At 41.4% G+C, this 14,822-nt stretch overlaps 1 protein-coding gene across 6 annotated transcripts in view; it reads right to left on the bottom strand.

Moving 5' to 3' along the window:
• Nucleotides 1-14,822, bottom strand: part of LOC102838260 (dystrophin-like) — a 3,237,302-nt gene that overhangs the window by 213,774 nt on the left and 3,008,706 nt on the right. For 2 of the 6 annotated variants that reach the window (XM_006870148.1, XM_006870147.1), the window contains exon 1: nt 4,484-4,629. The exons of the other annotated variants lie outside the window; for them this stretch is intronic. In XM_006870148.1, coding sequence (XP_006870210.1) covers nt 4,484-4,503 — 20 coding nt within the window. In that variant the 5' untranslated portion in view covers nt 4,504-4,629. Of the gene's footprint in view, nt 1-4,483; nt 4,630-14,822 lie in introns of those variants that run through there. 6 annotated transcript variants of the gene reach the window in all.

A 14,822-nucleotide genomic window follows, 5' to 3' on the forward strand; every position in this document is an offset into this window, starting at 1 on the left:
CGCCCCAAATACCATCTACCAATGCCAAATCTTTTATTAATTGATTACAATTTAGATGTGAATCCATCTGTGGTAAGTTAGTTGAAACTAAGACCGTTCCTTAGGAGAAAGATGAGACTTTCTGCTCCTGCAGAGATTTAGAGCTTTGGAAACCCTGTACAGGGTTGCTATGAGTCAGGAATCACTTAGATGGCAATGGTGCCTAACAGCAACAAGACCCTTTCTAGAGAGAAAAACAATACTTAACATATGTGATCTCCTCTACAAAAAAAAAGAGTAAAAAGCAGAAATGCTTAATGGGTTTTGATACAGTAATAAATTTCACAAAAAACATATGGAAATTTACCAAAGTGTACAATTTCAAAGACTATCCCTAGTATATTTCCCATTCAGGGATTGATCATTGAAGACTATTGAAATGCATTTACAAGCAAATGTTGAAGTGTGAAGGACTGCTTGGATCTCTTCCAAATACATTCATTTCTGTTGTCTAACTTTTCTGAGGAGACAATTTCTCTTTGAAGGGCACAATAGGGGTTTATCAGTTGAGGTAATGTACCAGAGCAACAACCAAGACTTCCAAAGCAAGAAGAGATGAAGACGTGGCCCTACTTTAGTGGGTTTCAGGAAACCCCAGGACCAAACTGGTTCAGGATCTGGAGAAGAGGTGGGTGGGACTGGTATTTTATATGCATGATGACACAAGGAGACTGCAGCTTGCAGTTTCACGGAAAAGTGGAGCTTGTTCTCCGGTGTGGGTTTTTGGGTGTGTGTTCTCAGAAAGTGATTGTGTACCAGTTCCATACACAAGAGCTGAGCCAGAAAAGGTTACCTTCTATTAAGAGCACCCTGCATTCAGGCCTCCACCATTTCCAAGGGCCACAGAGATGTGAGCTCAGGGAAGAAAGGGAAATATACATGCGTCCACATGTATAGGCCTTCTTTACATAGTCCCATCTCCAGGATATTTGGAAGGACTCTAGCACCTTTATTAGACCTGCAGAAAAATGTTCGTCTGAGCTGATCAGACAGAACTACCCTGAAAAGCCACCATCTGTCATCGACTCGGAATTGCAGGCGCATGGGCAAGAAATAAACTTGTACCACATGCAGTTTCCAAAAAGACAATGAAATCAGCGTACAGATGAATGGAATTCCTACATAGAGAGAGTAAATGGGAACTTGATGTAGTTCCACACTCGAGTTCTTCGCCTCCAAAACCATAAGTGTTGACATACCTTCATCTCTACTTTTAAAAGGAATTTATTTTGGAATTCAAAATGATTTTTTTTAAAAAAGTGTGGGGGGGGGGTGTCAAAGTGTTTTTTAATTAATTGGCTCCTAACTAAACTGAAACTGAAGATGGAAGAAATGTTAAGCCCTCATTTGTAGTCCTAAGATACTAGCCTTCTACTGTCTTTTTACCTTCTTCCCTGCCCCCTACAACCCTTTTATCTTCAAGCAATGTAAAGTAACTAACAAAACAAAATTTCTCTTTCACATTTTCAGTCTTAGTTTCAATTCAACTGCAACCGGTGCTAAGCAAGAGAAGTGAGTCCAAGTGGAAAGAAGAAATGAATACAGGGTGTAACTAATCCTCAAAAGCAGAAAAAGAATCTTTTAATCATTTGATGCTGAAAACAATCGGCAACATAGGTGAAGTGACTGCAAATTTTTTGGTAACTATCTGAGGAGCCCAGTATTCCCATCAGTGTGTGTGGGTATTTTCTACCTGTTAGTGAATTCAACGTCCTCTTAGGACGTATTTTATAGCCGCCCCCCATCCCAAATAGAAAGAAAAGATGAAGAATTTAGACTTACTGAAATGGTAAGCACAAACTGGCATAACCCTTATGAGAACAAATTCACTTTTTGTCTATGATCAATAGAAATTTTACAGTTATAGTTTTTACTCTGAGCCTGTCTTCAGAAACAGTCTAGAATTCTCAATAAGACCATGAGAAGAAGCGCACGTTTACCTGGAATATACATACACAGAAGTCTAAAAAATATGCTGTGTTGTGGAGGTGGCAGGGTGGGCGGTACTGTTTTTGGTAATTGTCTCCTTTCTGCACTCCACTTCTCACATCGGAAACACATTCCCTACATACCATGGCCAACCCATAAGGAAATTCTGAAACCAGTTCACACATTAAGGAGGATACATCTTTGTTCAGTCTTCCGGAGAATAATTACGTCCATCATAGATCACAATTCTGGATGCACACTGACACACAGACCAGCTTCATAAATAACCCTTAAAAAACTCTGCATATCTTGTTTTTTAAATGTTACGGAATTTGGTCTTGCTGGCTTCACAGCCTGGCACCAGATTTACCTATCTGGTCAGTCTTCAAACTATGACTTCCCCTCCTTCTCTTACTTACACAAACCACAACAAGCTCTCTTTTTGCTCTGATTTGAGGTTGTGATAGGAACCTGATGCAAATGAAAATACAAAATCACTTGATGTGACAAAAGACCCTGGTAACACCCACTTGCCAATAATGAGAAATTAAAGCATTACTAAGCGCAGGGCTGACCTAATTTCCTACCATACAATTTAAATTTTCTCTCACCTTTAGTTTCAAGTAGTGTGTGCAAGGTTATTATAACTGCCTCAGAGCTGTTCCTGCTATCAGTGCTGGAATAATCAGACTTACAGGAATAGCTTTTTTAGTTTCTTACAAACAAACATTAAACACTTATAAAAAGTAACAAATTTCTACTGCTTTCACAGGGGAAATGGCAGTTGCCTAATTAAAAAATAAGATTTCTTCTGCCACCAGTGTTATTTGGTACTGAAAATATTCTAAACAGTTGCCTTAAAAAAAAAAAAAATTTGTTTCCACTACTTCTCAGGAAGGGAACTAATAGCTATGCAGCAATATGAAAAGGTAGCATTTCTTGTGATTTACAGCGGATTAGAGTTTGGCTTCATATATAATATAGAGCCCATTGATCCACACACACAAAATCATTTCCCTTTAATCTGGGCCTTTTCTAGAGGAACCTTGGCATTTGCATGCTGAATATTAGATTTGGCTTGCATTGCTGGAATACTGGCAGGGTGGAAATGGGAAGATATATTTTAAAGTTTCTGCTACTGTGAGGAGGGCTCTGAAGGGGATGCGAGTCAGTCTAATGATCAGAAATTCTATTCCTAATTCCTATTTCTTGTTCCCTGAGATATTTACCATTTTATTGATTGCCTCCGTGGCAGTTCCAGCTGTTACTTGTCCTCTGTTCTATTTGTTTTTCAAGGCTTAACTCTCACCCATCCCCAACTTTGGACAAAGCAATTTCACTTCAAGATCGTGTCCAATCCAAGATCAAACAATGATGACTGAAACCAATTCCATGGTGATCAAGGGTCAGAGACCTTTCATATAACCATGGTGTTTTGTTTGTTCCTTTCGCTTCTTTTATAGCAACTGTATCTTCCAAAGAAGGACTTTGGAACATGGAAATAAATATACATGAATGCAAAAAGAAAAAGAAAGGGTGATGGGTGGTGACAAAGGAGGTGGCAGGGATAAAGATATAGAGGGACCAAGAAGCAGTTGTTGGCTAGGGAAGAAGAATGTAGATTTGACTGTCTATGACTTACTACTTAAATCGGATTTGTTTTCTTCGTGATGTTAATTAATAATATACTTCCCTCGGGAAACTAAACCTCTTCAATTTAAGCGTTAAACTTCACTTCCTATTTCACCTAGATAAACAAAGTGTCCTGTCCTATCTTTGCCATGCTAGGATCGTAAATAACAAACTTTGCTTAAAGACGAGCACAGGGAAGGACACCCCAGAAATGATTCCACACCCAACCCCAGAAGGTAAAGAAAAGAAAGACGGGGGAAACAATTCCCTGTCAAATCTCTCCTCTGTCAAATCTTGCACTTCTGGGCTTGAACTGCTTTTTCTTTCTTTCCCTATTTCTGCGAGTCTTTGGGTATGGAAGGGGCACAGTAGATCAGGCAGCTAGGGAAAAGTCAGAATCCTCGTAAGAAATCAGGCAGAAAGTTGACCTTTTGGCACCTGCAGTGCTACAGAAGGTAGGTCCACTCTCGCCGCTTCCTCCTGCGAGGTCCTGAGACGATTTAGGAGCAGCCCGACTGGCTAGTCTCCACCCGGGCAGCCCCGAAAGGAGCAAAAACGCTTCCCCGGCCCCAAGCTCAGCGAGAGGAACGCGCTGTCCCCTCTGGGCATAAGGAGAAACCAGTCCTTTCTCTCCATGCCTGTCCCAGAGCCGGGGAGAGGGGGTTCCCACGAGGCCGGCGCCGGGGGAGGAGTCCCGGGGGCGCACCTGCAGCGGAGCTGCAGGGACCCCCGCCAGAGACGGTCCCAGACGCCAGCAGCCTGGTTGCCCTGAGTCCAGCCGCCGCGCCTGCCCAAGTTTGGGCTGCCTCGGCTTGCCCCCTGCCCACGCCACAAGTGCAAGGATTGCGGCGATCGGAGGGGGCCGGGGCTGCAATCCACTCACCCTTTGAGTTGTTCCCTCATGGCTGCAAGGACTCTGCGATCTGGAGCGGGCGAGAGCGGAGGAGTGAGCTGCCCAGAGCCGCCCGACTCCCCGAAAGTCAAGCGCCGCCGCCGCCGCCGCCGCCGCCGCCCAGGCTCCAAGCCGCTAGCACTGCGGAGGAGCCAGCGCGGACAGGCAGGCAGGACAGGGAGGGGGCGCTGCGGGCAGACGGGGCGGGGCCGCGCTAAGCTCCGCCCCTACCTAGGGACCTAGGAGACCGAACTTTCAGACCTCAGGCAGTTGGTGCTTTCCAAAAGGAAAGGAAAGGAGGAAGGAAAAAAAATAAAATAAGAGGAGAGGATTTAAGGTAGACCCAGGAACCTGGAAATCACGCACCGCCCTACTGTTGTTGTGTGCCCTGGAGTCGGTTCTGACTCAGAGCGACCCTGTATAGAGCGTCCAAGGAGCGGCTGGTTGATTTGAACTGCCGACTTTCAGGTTAGAAGTCCAGTGCTTATCCTACAGCAACATGCCCCCTTAAAACCTTAAGCAAGACTATTTGCTGCCTAAATAAATGACCTAGGCGCAAATGACCTCATCGCAGATAATTACATGCGTGGGATTGGAGTTTTCTTTTTAGAGAAAGAAAAAAAGAAAATAAAAAAATCTCTTGCATAATTCTCCCTCTTCCCCACTCGCCCTCAGTGGAAGGTTAAAGTGGTGGGGCTGTACGGACATGAAATTCAGGTTATGCTAAATCGAAGCTAAATGGGATTCTTGAAGCATTTTTTATTTCTATTTTATTTTATTTGCCTGTGTTTACAAAATGTTGTCCTGAAACCAGTTGCATCAGCATCACTTAGGGGATTGTTAGAAATGAAAATTCCCAGGCTCCTTCCTGAAAACCCATTGTCATAGAGTGGATTCCTGTTCATGGAGTTTGCTATAGATAGGGGAGCAGCCTGTCTCCTCTTCCTCCCCAGGAGCCAATGGTGGGTTTCAAGAAGCCTGATGCCTAGCCCACAGGGCCAACAGGGCTCCTTGGGCCCCATCCCAGACGTATTGAATCAGAACTTCTGAACACTTGAAAGTTAGAGAACCACTGGTATAGGCTCTCTAAATAAAGATTGCCTGCTAATGGTGTTGCAGAGTTTGGTCTTTCAACAGTCTTTTAATAAAGTGTAAAAGAAAATGGTTTCTACTGCAACATTTAACTGGGAAAATTATAGGGCCTGGGCAGTTCAAACAGTCCTAATCTTCAAATTAGCAATATGATAAAAACATGTTGTTGCTTAGTGCCATGGAGTCAGTTCCGACTCATAGTGACCCTGTACAGGGTTTCCGAGGCTGTAAATCTTTACCGGAGCAAAAAGCCTCATCTTTCTCCCACAGAACAGCTGGTAGTTTTGAACTGCTGACCTTGCGGTTTGCAGCCCAATTCATAACCACTACACTATCAGAATATGTTAGCTGTGACAAAATTATTTAAAGCTTATAAATATTCTGAAAAGAAGAAAGTCTTAATTAGCACAAGAATTTTCCACAATCTGAATCTACTATCTTAGAATCCAAAAAGAGTATTTTATGAGAAACTCCTTTCGTGATTTCATTCTCCCTTTGTGTTCATTTATTTTGTTGGCTTCGTCTCCTTTTTATCTTCTTTCAAGCAATTGTTTTTCACTCTTTCTCAGGGTTGATTCATTCCACTTAACTCTACAGTTTAAAATGTGCTCACCTCTTTTCTTTAAAAAAATTTTTTTTTTTTGCTTGCCATTTTTGCCCATAGAATTCTGGGGCTGAAAGGACTATGGACAGCACAGCATAGCAAAAGGGACAAAAGATGAAGGAGACTAACAAAAACTTCATTCAATATTTTACCCATTGTTGTTGTTGTTACGTACAATAGAATCGGTTCTGACTCATAGAGACCCTGTGTACAACACAAAGCAACACCGCCTGGGTCCTGCAGCATCCTCACAACTGTTGTTATGTTTGAGCCCATTGTTGATGCCACTGTGTCCACTTTGTTGCTGGTCTTCCTCTTTTTTGCTGACCCTCCACTTTACCAAACATGATGTCTTTCTCCAGGGATGGTCCCTCCTGACATGTACAAAGAATGAGAGACAAAGTCTCACTATCCTATTTCTAAGGAGCATTCTGGCTGTAGTTCTTCCAAAAGAGATTTGTGTGTTCTTCTGGCACTCCATGGTACTTTTAATATTCTTTTCCAACACCATAACTCAAATGCATCAATTCTTCTATGGTTTTCCTCATTCACTGCCTAAATTTTACATGCATATGAGGCAATTGAAAATACCATGGCTTGGTCAGGTGCACCTTAATCTTCCAACTGACATCTTGCAACAGATTTGCCTAATGTTCTGTAATGCAAAATATTTCCATTGCCCTTGACAAGCCAAATAAGAAGGCAAATGCTACACTAAAGATATGTGCATGTGGGTATGATTAGTATTGTTATTGTAAAGCAAATATGACACCTCTTCTGGCATTTTGACCCATAGTTGAGACTTATTAGTGCTTCGCTTTAGCGATTTTGAGCTAGTGAGTTCTGAAAGGCAGCTGTTAAAGTCTGAGCGTGACACACAAACTAGGATTAGTTTCTGATCGGGTTTTCCCTTGGTCAAAGAGTAGGTTAGAGGTCGGTCTCCATCTTTAACCGGCAGAGGGCTATTAGTGGAGTGTGTCCTTTGATGAGAAAGTAGTGGCCTTTTCAATGAATCAGTGAGAGTAATCACTGTGTTAATATGGCAAATCACTTAAAATATTGTTTATGCTTATTTCAATGAAAACACATAACCTCCAAAGCAAAGAAGTGTACAAGTATTAGAAATCAATTATATAAGGATTTCCAGCACCCTGGTAGTGTAGTGGTTACGTGTCGGGCTGCTAACCACAAGGCGAGCAGTTCGAATCCACCAGATGCTCTGCAGGAGAGAAAGATGAGGCTTTCTGCTCCTGTAAAGATTCATTGTCTTGGAAATCCTATGCAGGTTCACTATGAGTTGGAACCCACTTGACTCGATGTCACACCACCACCATGTGTTAAGAGGAGCCCCTGGGTGATGCAAATGATTAGCACACTTGGCTGCTAGCCAAAAGATTAGACATTTGCGTCTACCCAGAGACACCTTAGAAGACAGGCCTGCCTGGTAATCTACTTTTAAAAAATCAGCCAGGGAGAACTGTCTACTCTGATACATATGTGGTCCTGCATCAGCTGCCTTGACGGCAACTGGTTTGGTTACGCAGTGAGATGTATTGTCATTCCCATCCTTTCCTGGTTCCTTCGTGATTTGTTTTACACTTGTCAATTAATCTGTTCAAGATTTGGAAGTTTTGATATGTTTCTCAAAAATAGAAATGTAAAAGTTTATTTTCTCAGTGTCTAACCAGAAAACTACAAGGACAATTCCTTGGAGGGAAAAAAAAAAAGAAAGAAAAGAAAGAAAGAATGGGAAATAAGTCACTATTCAGATTTTTTTTTTTTTTTTGAAATTTGACAGATGGCAATCCTCAAAAATACATCTTTAGGTTCTTTTTTAGGCTGGAATTATAGTCACTGAAGACTTGTTTCTGAATTTCAATGTTATTTTAGAAATTAAATTCTGAAAGTATTATTGAGAAATAACACGGAGACCATAAGACGCTTTTGTTGTCAATTTCAGTCAGATTATAAATTTTGCTCATTAGAATAAGGCATTTTGAGAAGAACACAATTGATATGGCTTCATTGCAGATATAAAATATGTAGCAATGTTATATATAATAACATTATTATTATTTATATCCTATTGTCATCAAGGAGTCCTAACCATAAGGTGGATGGTTCAAACCCATCAGCCACTCCTCAGAAACCCTGTACAGAGTCTCTATGAGTCAGAACTGACTCAACGGCACTTAACAACAACAACATAGCCATTAAGTTAAATCCAACTCATGATAACCTTATAGAATAGAGGAGAATTGCCCCCTTGGGGTTTCCAAGGTTATGATTTTTTATGAAACCGACTACCACATCTTACCCAAAGCAGTTGGTGGGTTTAAACCACTGGCAAGACACTTAACCACTGTGCCACCATGTCTCCTAGTTATTTGTTGTTGTTGTTAAGTGCCATCGAGTCAATTTATGAGGAGTGTATAGGATTTATGAGGAGCAGATGGCAGGTTTGAACCACCGACCCGTGGTTAGTATCCAGTGCTTATCCTACAACACCACACCAGAACTCCTAGTTATTGAGTCACTAACTATTATTACTGTTTTGATATGAGTCACAGGCATGAAAAGAACATGAGGCTCTGTTGCCACCAGAAAATCTGAAGTTGAAATCTTGATTCCAGGAACCCACTATGAGGTACTTGTCCCTAGTCCCATGGCTGGAATGTCTCAGTGCAAGGAGTAGAACTAGACAGTCTAGTTCTACTATCCATGCCTTTAGCCACTGGGTTCTGCTGTCCTGGGAGATGCACAAGGCTTCTTTTGTTGCTAAAAAGGCTTGTGTTTTATCTGTTGTTGTTGGGGGCTGTCATGTTGATTTTCAACTCATAGCAACTCCATGTAATAGAGTAGGACTACCTCATAGGGTTTTCTAGACTGTAATCCTTACGGGAGCAAATTGCCAGCTCTTTCTCCATTGGAGCTGATAAGTAGGTTTGAACTGCCAACCTTTTGGTTAACAGCCAAGCCCTTCACCATTGTCCTACCAGGCAGGGCTCCTTGCATTTTCTCAAGTGTGCTCATCAGTTCTGACGGCTAAGAGCAGAGGAAAGATAATGTGCTAGAGAGAGAGGGAAAGGAGGAATGAGATGTGATAAGGTCTAAAAAGGTGGCCCAATAAATTTTCTCAGACCAAAGGAAAAAACTGGTCTTGGAACCATTGAAACTTTGTAGCTGCCTAGGAAAACTTAGACCCTATTTGACCTAAGGGACTGAGTTGCAGATTTCCCCATGCCCCTCTAACTTGATTCGCAGCCCTTCTCCAACCTGCTCTGTACCTCAGGAGGCTGGGACTCCGTGGACTGCATCCACTAGGCTTTCTTGCCCTTTGCCTTTGTTTAGCTTTCATTCAATAGAAGGCATGAACAGGAGGAGATTAAAGGGCACTAGAAGAATGATGTTTGGGCATGAATTCTCCAGGCTGCCTCCTGATGCCCAAGGGTCTGGCAATGGGTACATTCCTTTACTCACAGCCCCAAGTTTGGTTAGGCAATTATTGCCTCTAGAAACAGTATTCTGTAGGCTCCCCGAACAGTCCCTCCCCTTGCTTGACTGGACCAACAATTGTCAATGGCTTCCTGCTCTTCCTGCCTCAGAGTGGTCACCATCCCTTGTTCTCTCTCTTACCCTGTCCAGGTATTAGTATTCCTGTGTCTCTCCAGATACTGATCAACCTGGGACTCCTGCAGCCAAACCCATTCTCTGGGAGGCAATAGAATGAGTGGAGATAACCGATGGAGAAGAAAGTTCTCTCCACCAGTTGGAGTTAAAAGGAAACTAGCTTCATTCATTGAATAGACATTTCTGGAAGCCTCCTCTGTAGGCCCTCTATAAGCCTCATGGAGCTTATGGCTTGTTTGGAGAGAAAAGGCAAATCAACAGAAGGATTAGTGTGTGATGAGAACTGTAGGTGTGGAGGTTGTTGTTATTGTTATTAAGTGCTGTCGCGTTGGTTCCGACTCATAGCCACCCTGTGTAGAGGTTCCAAGGTTGTAAATCTTTATGGGAGCAGAAAGCCTCATCTTTCTCCCAGGAGAGAACGTCAGGATAGAGCTTAAAGACAGGCACAAAATTGAGGAGACCTAGTGTGGCAATCCAGTATCCTGAAAGGTTAAAAACCACCACAACAAAACTCAGTTGCCATTCAGTTGATTCTAATTCATAGCATCAGAGTAGAACTGTGATCCACAGGGTTTTCTTTCAATAGCTATTTTTTCCAAAAATAGATAATTTTCTCCCAAGGTGCCTCTGGATGGCATGAACCTTCAACTTTTTGGTTAGCAGCAAAACAGAGTAGCTGTTTATACCACCCAGGGACTCCATTTTAAAGAACGGATTTAAGTTGCGTGTGGTTCCATCACTAGGTTGCACAGTGGTTCAGCCCTGGGCTGCTAACCTAAAAGTCTGCAATACAAACCCACCAGCAGAAGAAAGATGTGGGAATCTGCTTATGTAAAGATTAAACTAACAAATGAGAAAGAAACAAAGCCCCAATCCATTGCCTATAGACTTGATTCATACAGATAGTAACTCTACCAGAGTAGAACTGCCATATAGATTTTCCAAGGCTGTAAATCTTTACGGAACCACAGATTTTTAGGTTAGAAGCCAAGCATGTAACCACCAAGGCTCCTTTTATAAAGATCCCAGCCTTAGAAAACACTATGGATGAGTTCAATGCGTCCCATACTGGTCCCCACTATGTAGTCACTAGGAGTCGGAATCTATTCAAAAGCACCGAGTTTTGGTTCACGGCTGTGTTAGATATGGCTCTTAGAAACACCACTTGGGTTATTGTGTGGGACTGGATTAGAAGAGAAAGTCTTGGAATTAGGAGACCAGGTCCAAAGTACTATATATGATGGGAAGCTGAACTAGGGCAGTGGCACCAAAATCAAATGCAAATCTACTTCCATCAAGTCAATTCTGACTCATAGTGACCCTCTAGGAGTGTGTAGAACTGGCCCATGGGGTTTCCAAGGCTGTAAATCTTTATGAAAACAGGCTGTCACCTCTCAGTGGCACAGCTGAACACTTAACCACTGCACACCTAGAATTCCTACAGCAGTGGCACAGGGGGAGGGGAAAATTATAAATAAGGTAGAAGTTACAGGACTGTTGAAGGATTGGGTCTATGAATAGAGGAGAGGAAAGGTCTAGGACAATGGTACTCAATCTTGGTTGCCCATTGGATTCATCTCAGGTCTGTTAAAATGTTTGAATGCCTGGGTCTTCCTACCCTGCGATTCTGATTTAACTTTTGGAAGCCACTCTAGATGACTTGTAATAGGCAGTCATGGTTGAAGGCCACTGTCCTAAGGTGATACCCAGGATTGAAGGAGTAGCCAAGTCATTCCTATTTTCCAGACAGCTTGTAACTTCGATATGAGCATGACTTCACCAGTGTAAAATGAGGAGCAGAAAGTGCACTGGGCATTTGCCTGCAGATTACCCAGAGGGACTTCACTGCCCACTAGGGCCCATCTTCTCTCTTGCTCTAGGAGTCACTATCTGAAGTGCTTTTTGTCCCCTAACCAAGTTTATGTATGTTATGGTTGTTGTTAAGCGCTGTTGAGTCAGTTCCAACTCATAGAAATCCTGTATAGGGTTTCTGAGGACTGACTGTTGGGTTTGAACTGCCAATCTTGCAGCTAGCAGTCCAGTTCTTATCCTACAGTGCCATACCAGTACTTGCATTGTTTCATAAAAATCAGTTTGGAATATTGCTTCAGTTAATCCGAATGAATAGTTAGCTCACAGTGAAATTTAAACATTGGGTATCCAGGAAATATGTAAAGATTCCTTCTTTCTCTTTGTATAGTACTAGCCATGAGCAGTGAATGAGACGACTAACAAATGCTTACAGTGATGATGAATCATTGCTGGTTATGGCAGATACCATAGCAGACTAATTAAAACATGTATAGCAATCTCTCAAGATTAGCCTGAAACCAACATCTTCTGGATATAAGAACATGCATGCAGCCAGATCACATTAACTAGTAAATGAAGAGGCCTTTACATTCAGACACAGAGCACTTCACACCCACACAAAAGCCTATTTTCCCAAGTCCTTCAGTGGCAAGGAGGCAGGGTAAGCCAGGCTGGGGAAAGTTCTCTGAGCCAGCTGCCATCTAACGCCGAGATTTCACCAAACAGGTTCTAGATAAAGTTGAACTCAGCTACATTCTCATGCAGTTTTCTTATAATAAGATGTCTCAAAGCTTCATAGAGCCACTTTTGTCAAAACAAACATCTAAAAAGACGTGAAGTTCAGCATCTTCAATAAAATAAAGCCATGCTTCATTAACCTCATAGACCAGTGTTTGATTCATGGGAAAGAATTCAGGCTACCTATTAGCCTGCCAGCTATAGCACTACCCCGTGTATATAAACCACACCATCTCCTGCTAAAACTGGAATACCGGTTAAGGTGGTACAAATGTATCTGATGACGGCATTCCTGGTCCACCTTAACAGCAGCTTGAAGCTGTAACTATTTGTCTGCCTTTCCAAATGATTGTGCCAAATAACAGGAATTTCAAAACTAGGCAGAAATTCTGACACTCTGCATAATCTCCCTTTCTCTTCAGCTACAAATAAGGCTTTGTATTCGATTAGACTCACAGCAGGTGAAAACCCCAATTAGTGAATTCATTCTAGGGCTTCTTTCTACCTTCCTCCCACACACCACACTTAAAAAAAAAGGGGGGGGGAATCTAGTCTTTTCTCAAATCACAAGTAAATTAACCCTTTGATCTACCCAATCAAACCATTTACCACTTAAAGAATTTCACTAGAAAAATGGAAGTGTATTCATCCTTCTAGTCTTCATAATGGGGGTAACAGAAAATTTCATTCCACCAGATTTTATTGTTTTCTTCATCCATAAATGCTCTCAGATTTTCTAAACAATCTAGAGATTACAGTTCTTGCTACCTGAAAAACAAGCAATGCCAATATTATCTAAAGAATGATTAATGGACAGTCTGCTGCAAGAATTTTTTTTTAAGTTATGTTATTATTTTGGTGTATTTTGGTGTATTTCAGGGGAGAAAAATTTATTAAATTTTAGCTTAAACAATATGCTTTGGCCTTAGGAAGTACACAAAGCCTATATTTCATACTTTGTAAATATTTATTTGTCAAAGGGTATTCATCATTGAACAAGGATAGAGGTCTGATGTGAAAATTTAAAAAAAAAAAAAAAAGCAAGGCAGCTTTAGTCCTTAGAGTGATTTACTTATACTTTGTCAATTGCTTGTCTGGAAATAATTCACAACCCAATTTTATTTATGAGCCTATGATTAAAAAAGAACAGCTTTGTCTTTTAAAAATTGTTTTAGTCCTGTCATTTCTTTTGAAACAAGTTGTAGGACTTTATTATCCACAAGGAAATATTGAACACATATCAAATAGTTGCATGGCTTTTAGTAGTCATCTGTTACTGTTAGAAGTTCATTTTATTTATTTTGAGTCTTTTTAATTAAAATGCAAAGTTCTTCATACATGCCTACCTAAATTACCTCTTTCTGAAATACTTGAATTTCGTAAAAAAAAAAAAAAAAAAAGCTAAATGCTAATGTAACTAGTTTTAATACTTATGACTTGGTTCTTGAAATATGGAAGAAAGTAAACAAAGGAATTGCCTGTCAATTAAGGGAGCAAGGAAGTCATCATAAATTGAAACAGATAAGGAAAATTTAATATTCAAATGCTACAAAAAGAAAACACCAGTCTTGTTTCTTTCTCCCCACCACTGGATTGCACAATTCAAACTCACCAGCTGCTCCTTGGAAACCCTATACAGCGTCACTATGAATCGGAACCTACTTGCAAGGATCTCTCTCTGGTAGAGTAATGGGATATGTGATAAGCTGAAAACCGCAAGGTCAGCAGTTCGAATCTACCAGCATCTCTGCAGGAGAAAGATGAGGCTTCCTGCTCCCTTAAAGATCTACAGCCTCAGAAACTCTATACAGGGTCTCTATGAGTTGGAACTAGCTCCATAGCACGTCACCCACCACTACCACTATGAGATGAATATCTACAAGAACCATATTCTAACAAAAGTAGCATTCTTAATCTCCAACTAGCATCGCTTATGTATATTACTGCAGAGACATTAAGGAAAGTAAAAGGGGCAGAGTGTCCAGACCAACTCTGTCCCTTAGAGGTGAGTCACTTAACTCCTCTGGGCTCTGTTGACTCATCTGTAAAATTCAGATAATATCACATAGGGCCATCGTGTGGATCAAATTACATAATTACTCTGAAAGTGATGTGAGGGTTGGAGAATGCTAAGTTAATGCAAAGTAGCCTGCCATGCAGGTATGATTCCTTACAAGAAAACCCAGTATGGTCTGGAGCACTGTTAGGACTCATGGAAGCAGCAGTCAGGAAATCAAATGACGCATTGCATTAGGCAAATCTGCTGCACAAGACCTTTTTAAAGTATTGAAGAACAAAGATGTCAGCTTGAGAACTAAGGTGCGCCTTACCCAAGCCATGGTATTTTCAATAGTCTCATATGCATGTGAAAGCTGGACAGTGAATAAGGAAGACCATAGAAGAATTGATGCTTTTGAGTTATGGTGTTGGAGGAGAATACTGAAAGTGCCATAG

The sequence above is a fragment of the Chrysochloris asiatica genome, unplaced genomic scaffold, assembly GCF_000296735.1.
Source record: "Chrysochloris asiatica unplaced genomic scaffold, ChrAsi1.0 scaffold00139, whole genome shotgun sequence".
NCBI classification, from domain to species: domain Eukaryota; kingdom Metazoa; phylum Chordata; class Mammalia; order Afrosoricida; family Chrysochloridae; genus Chrysochloris; species Chrysochloris asiatica.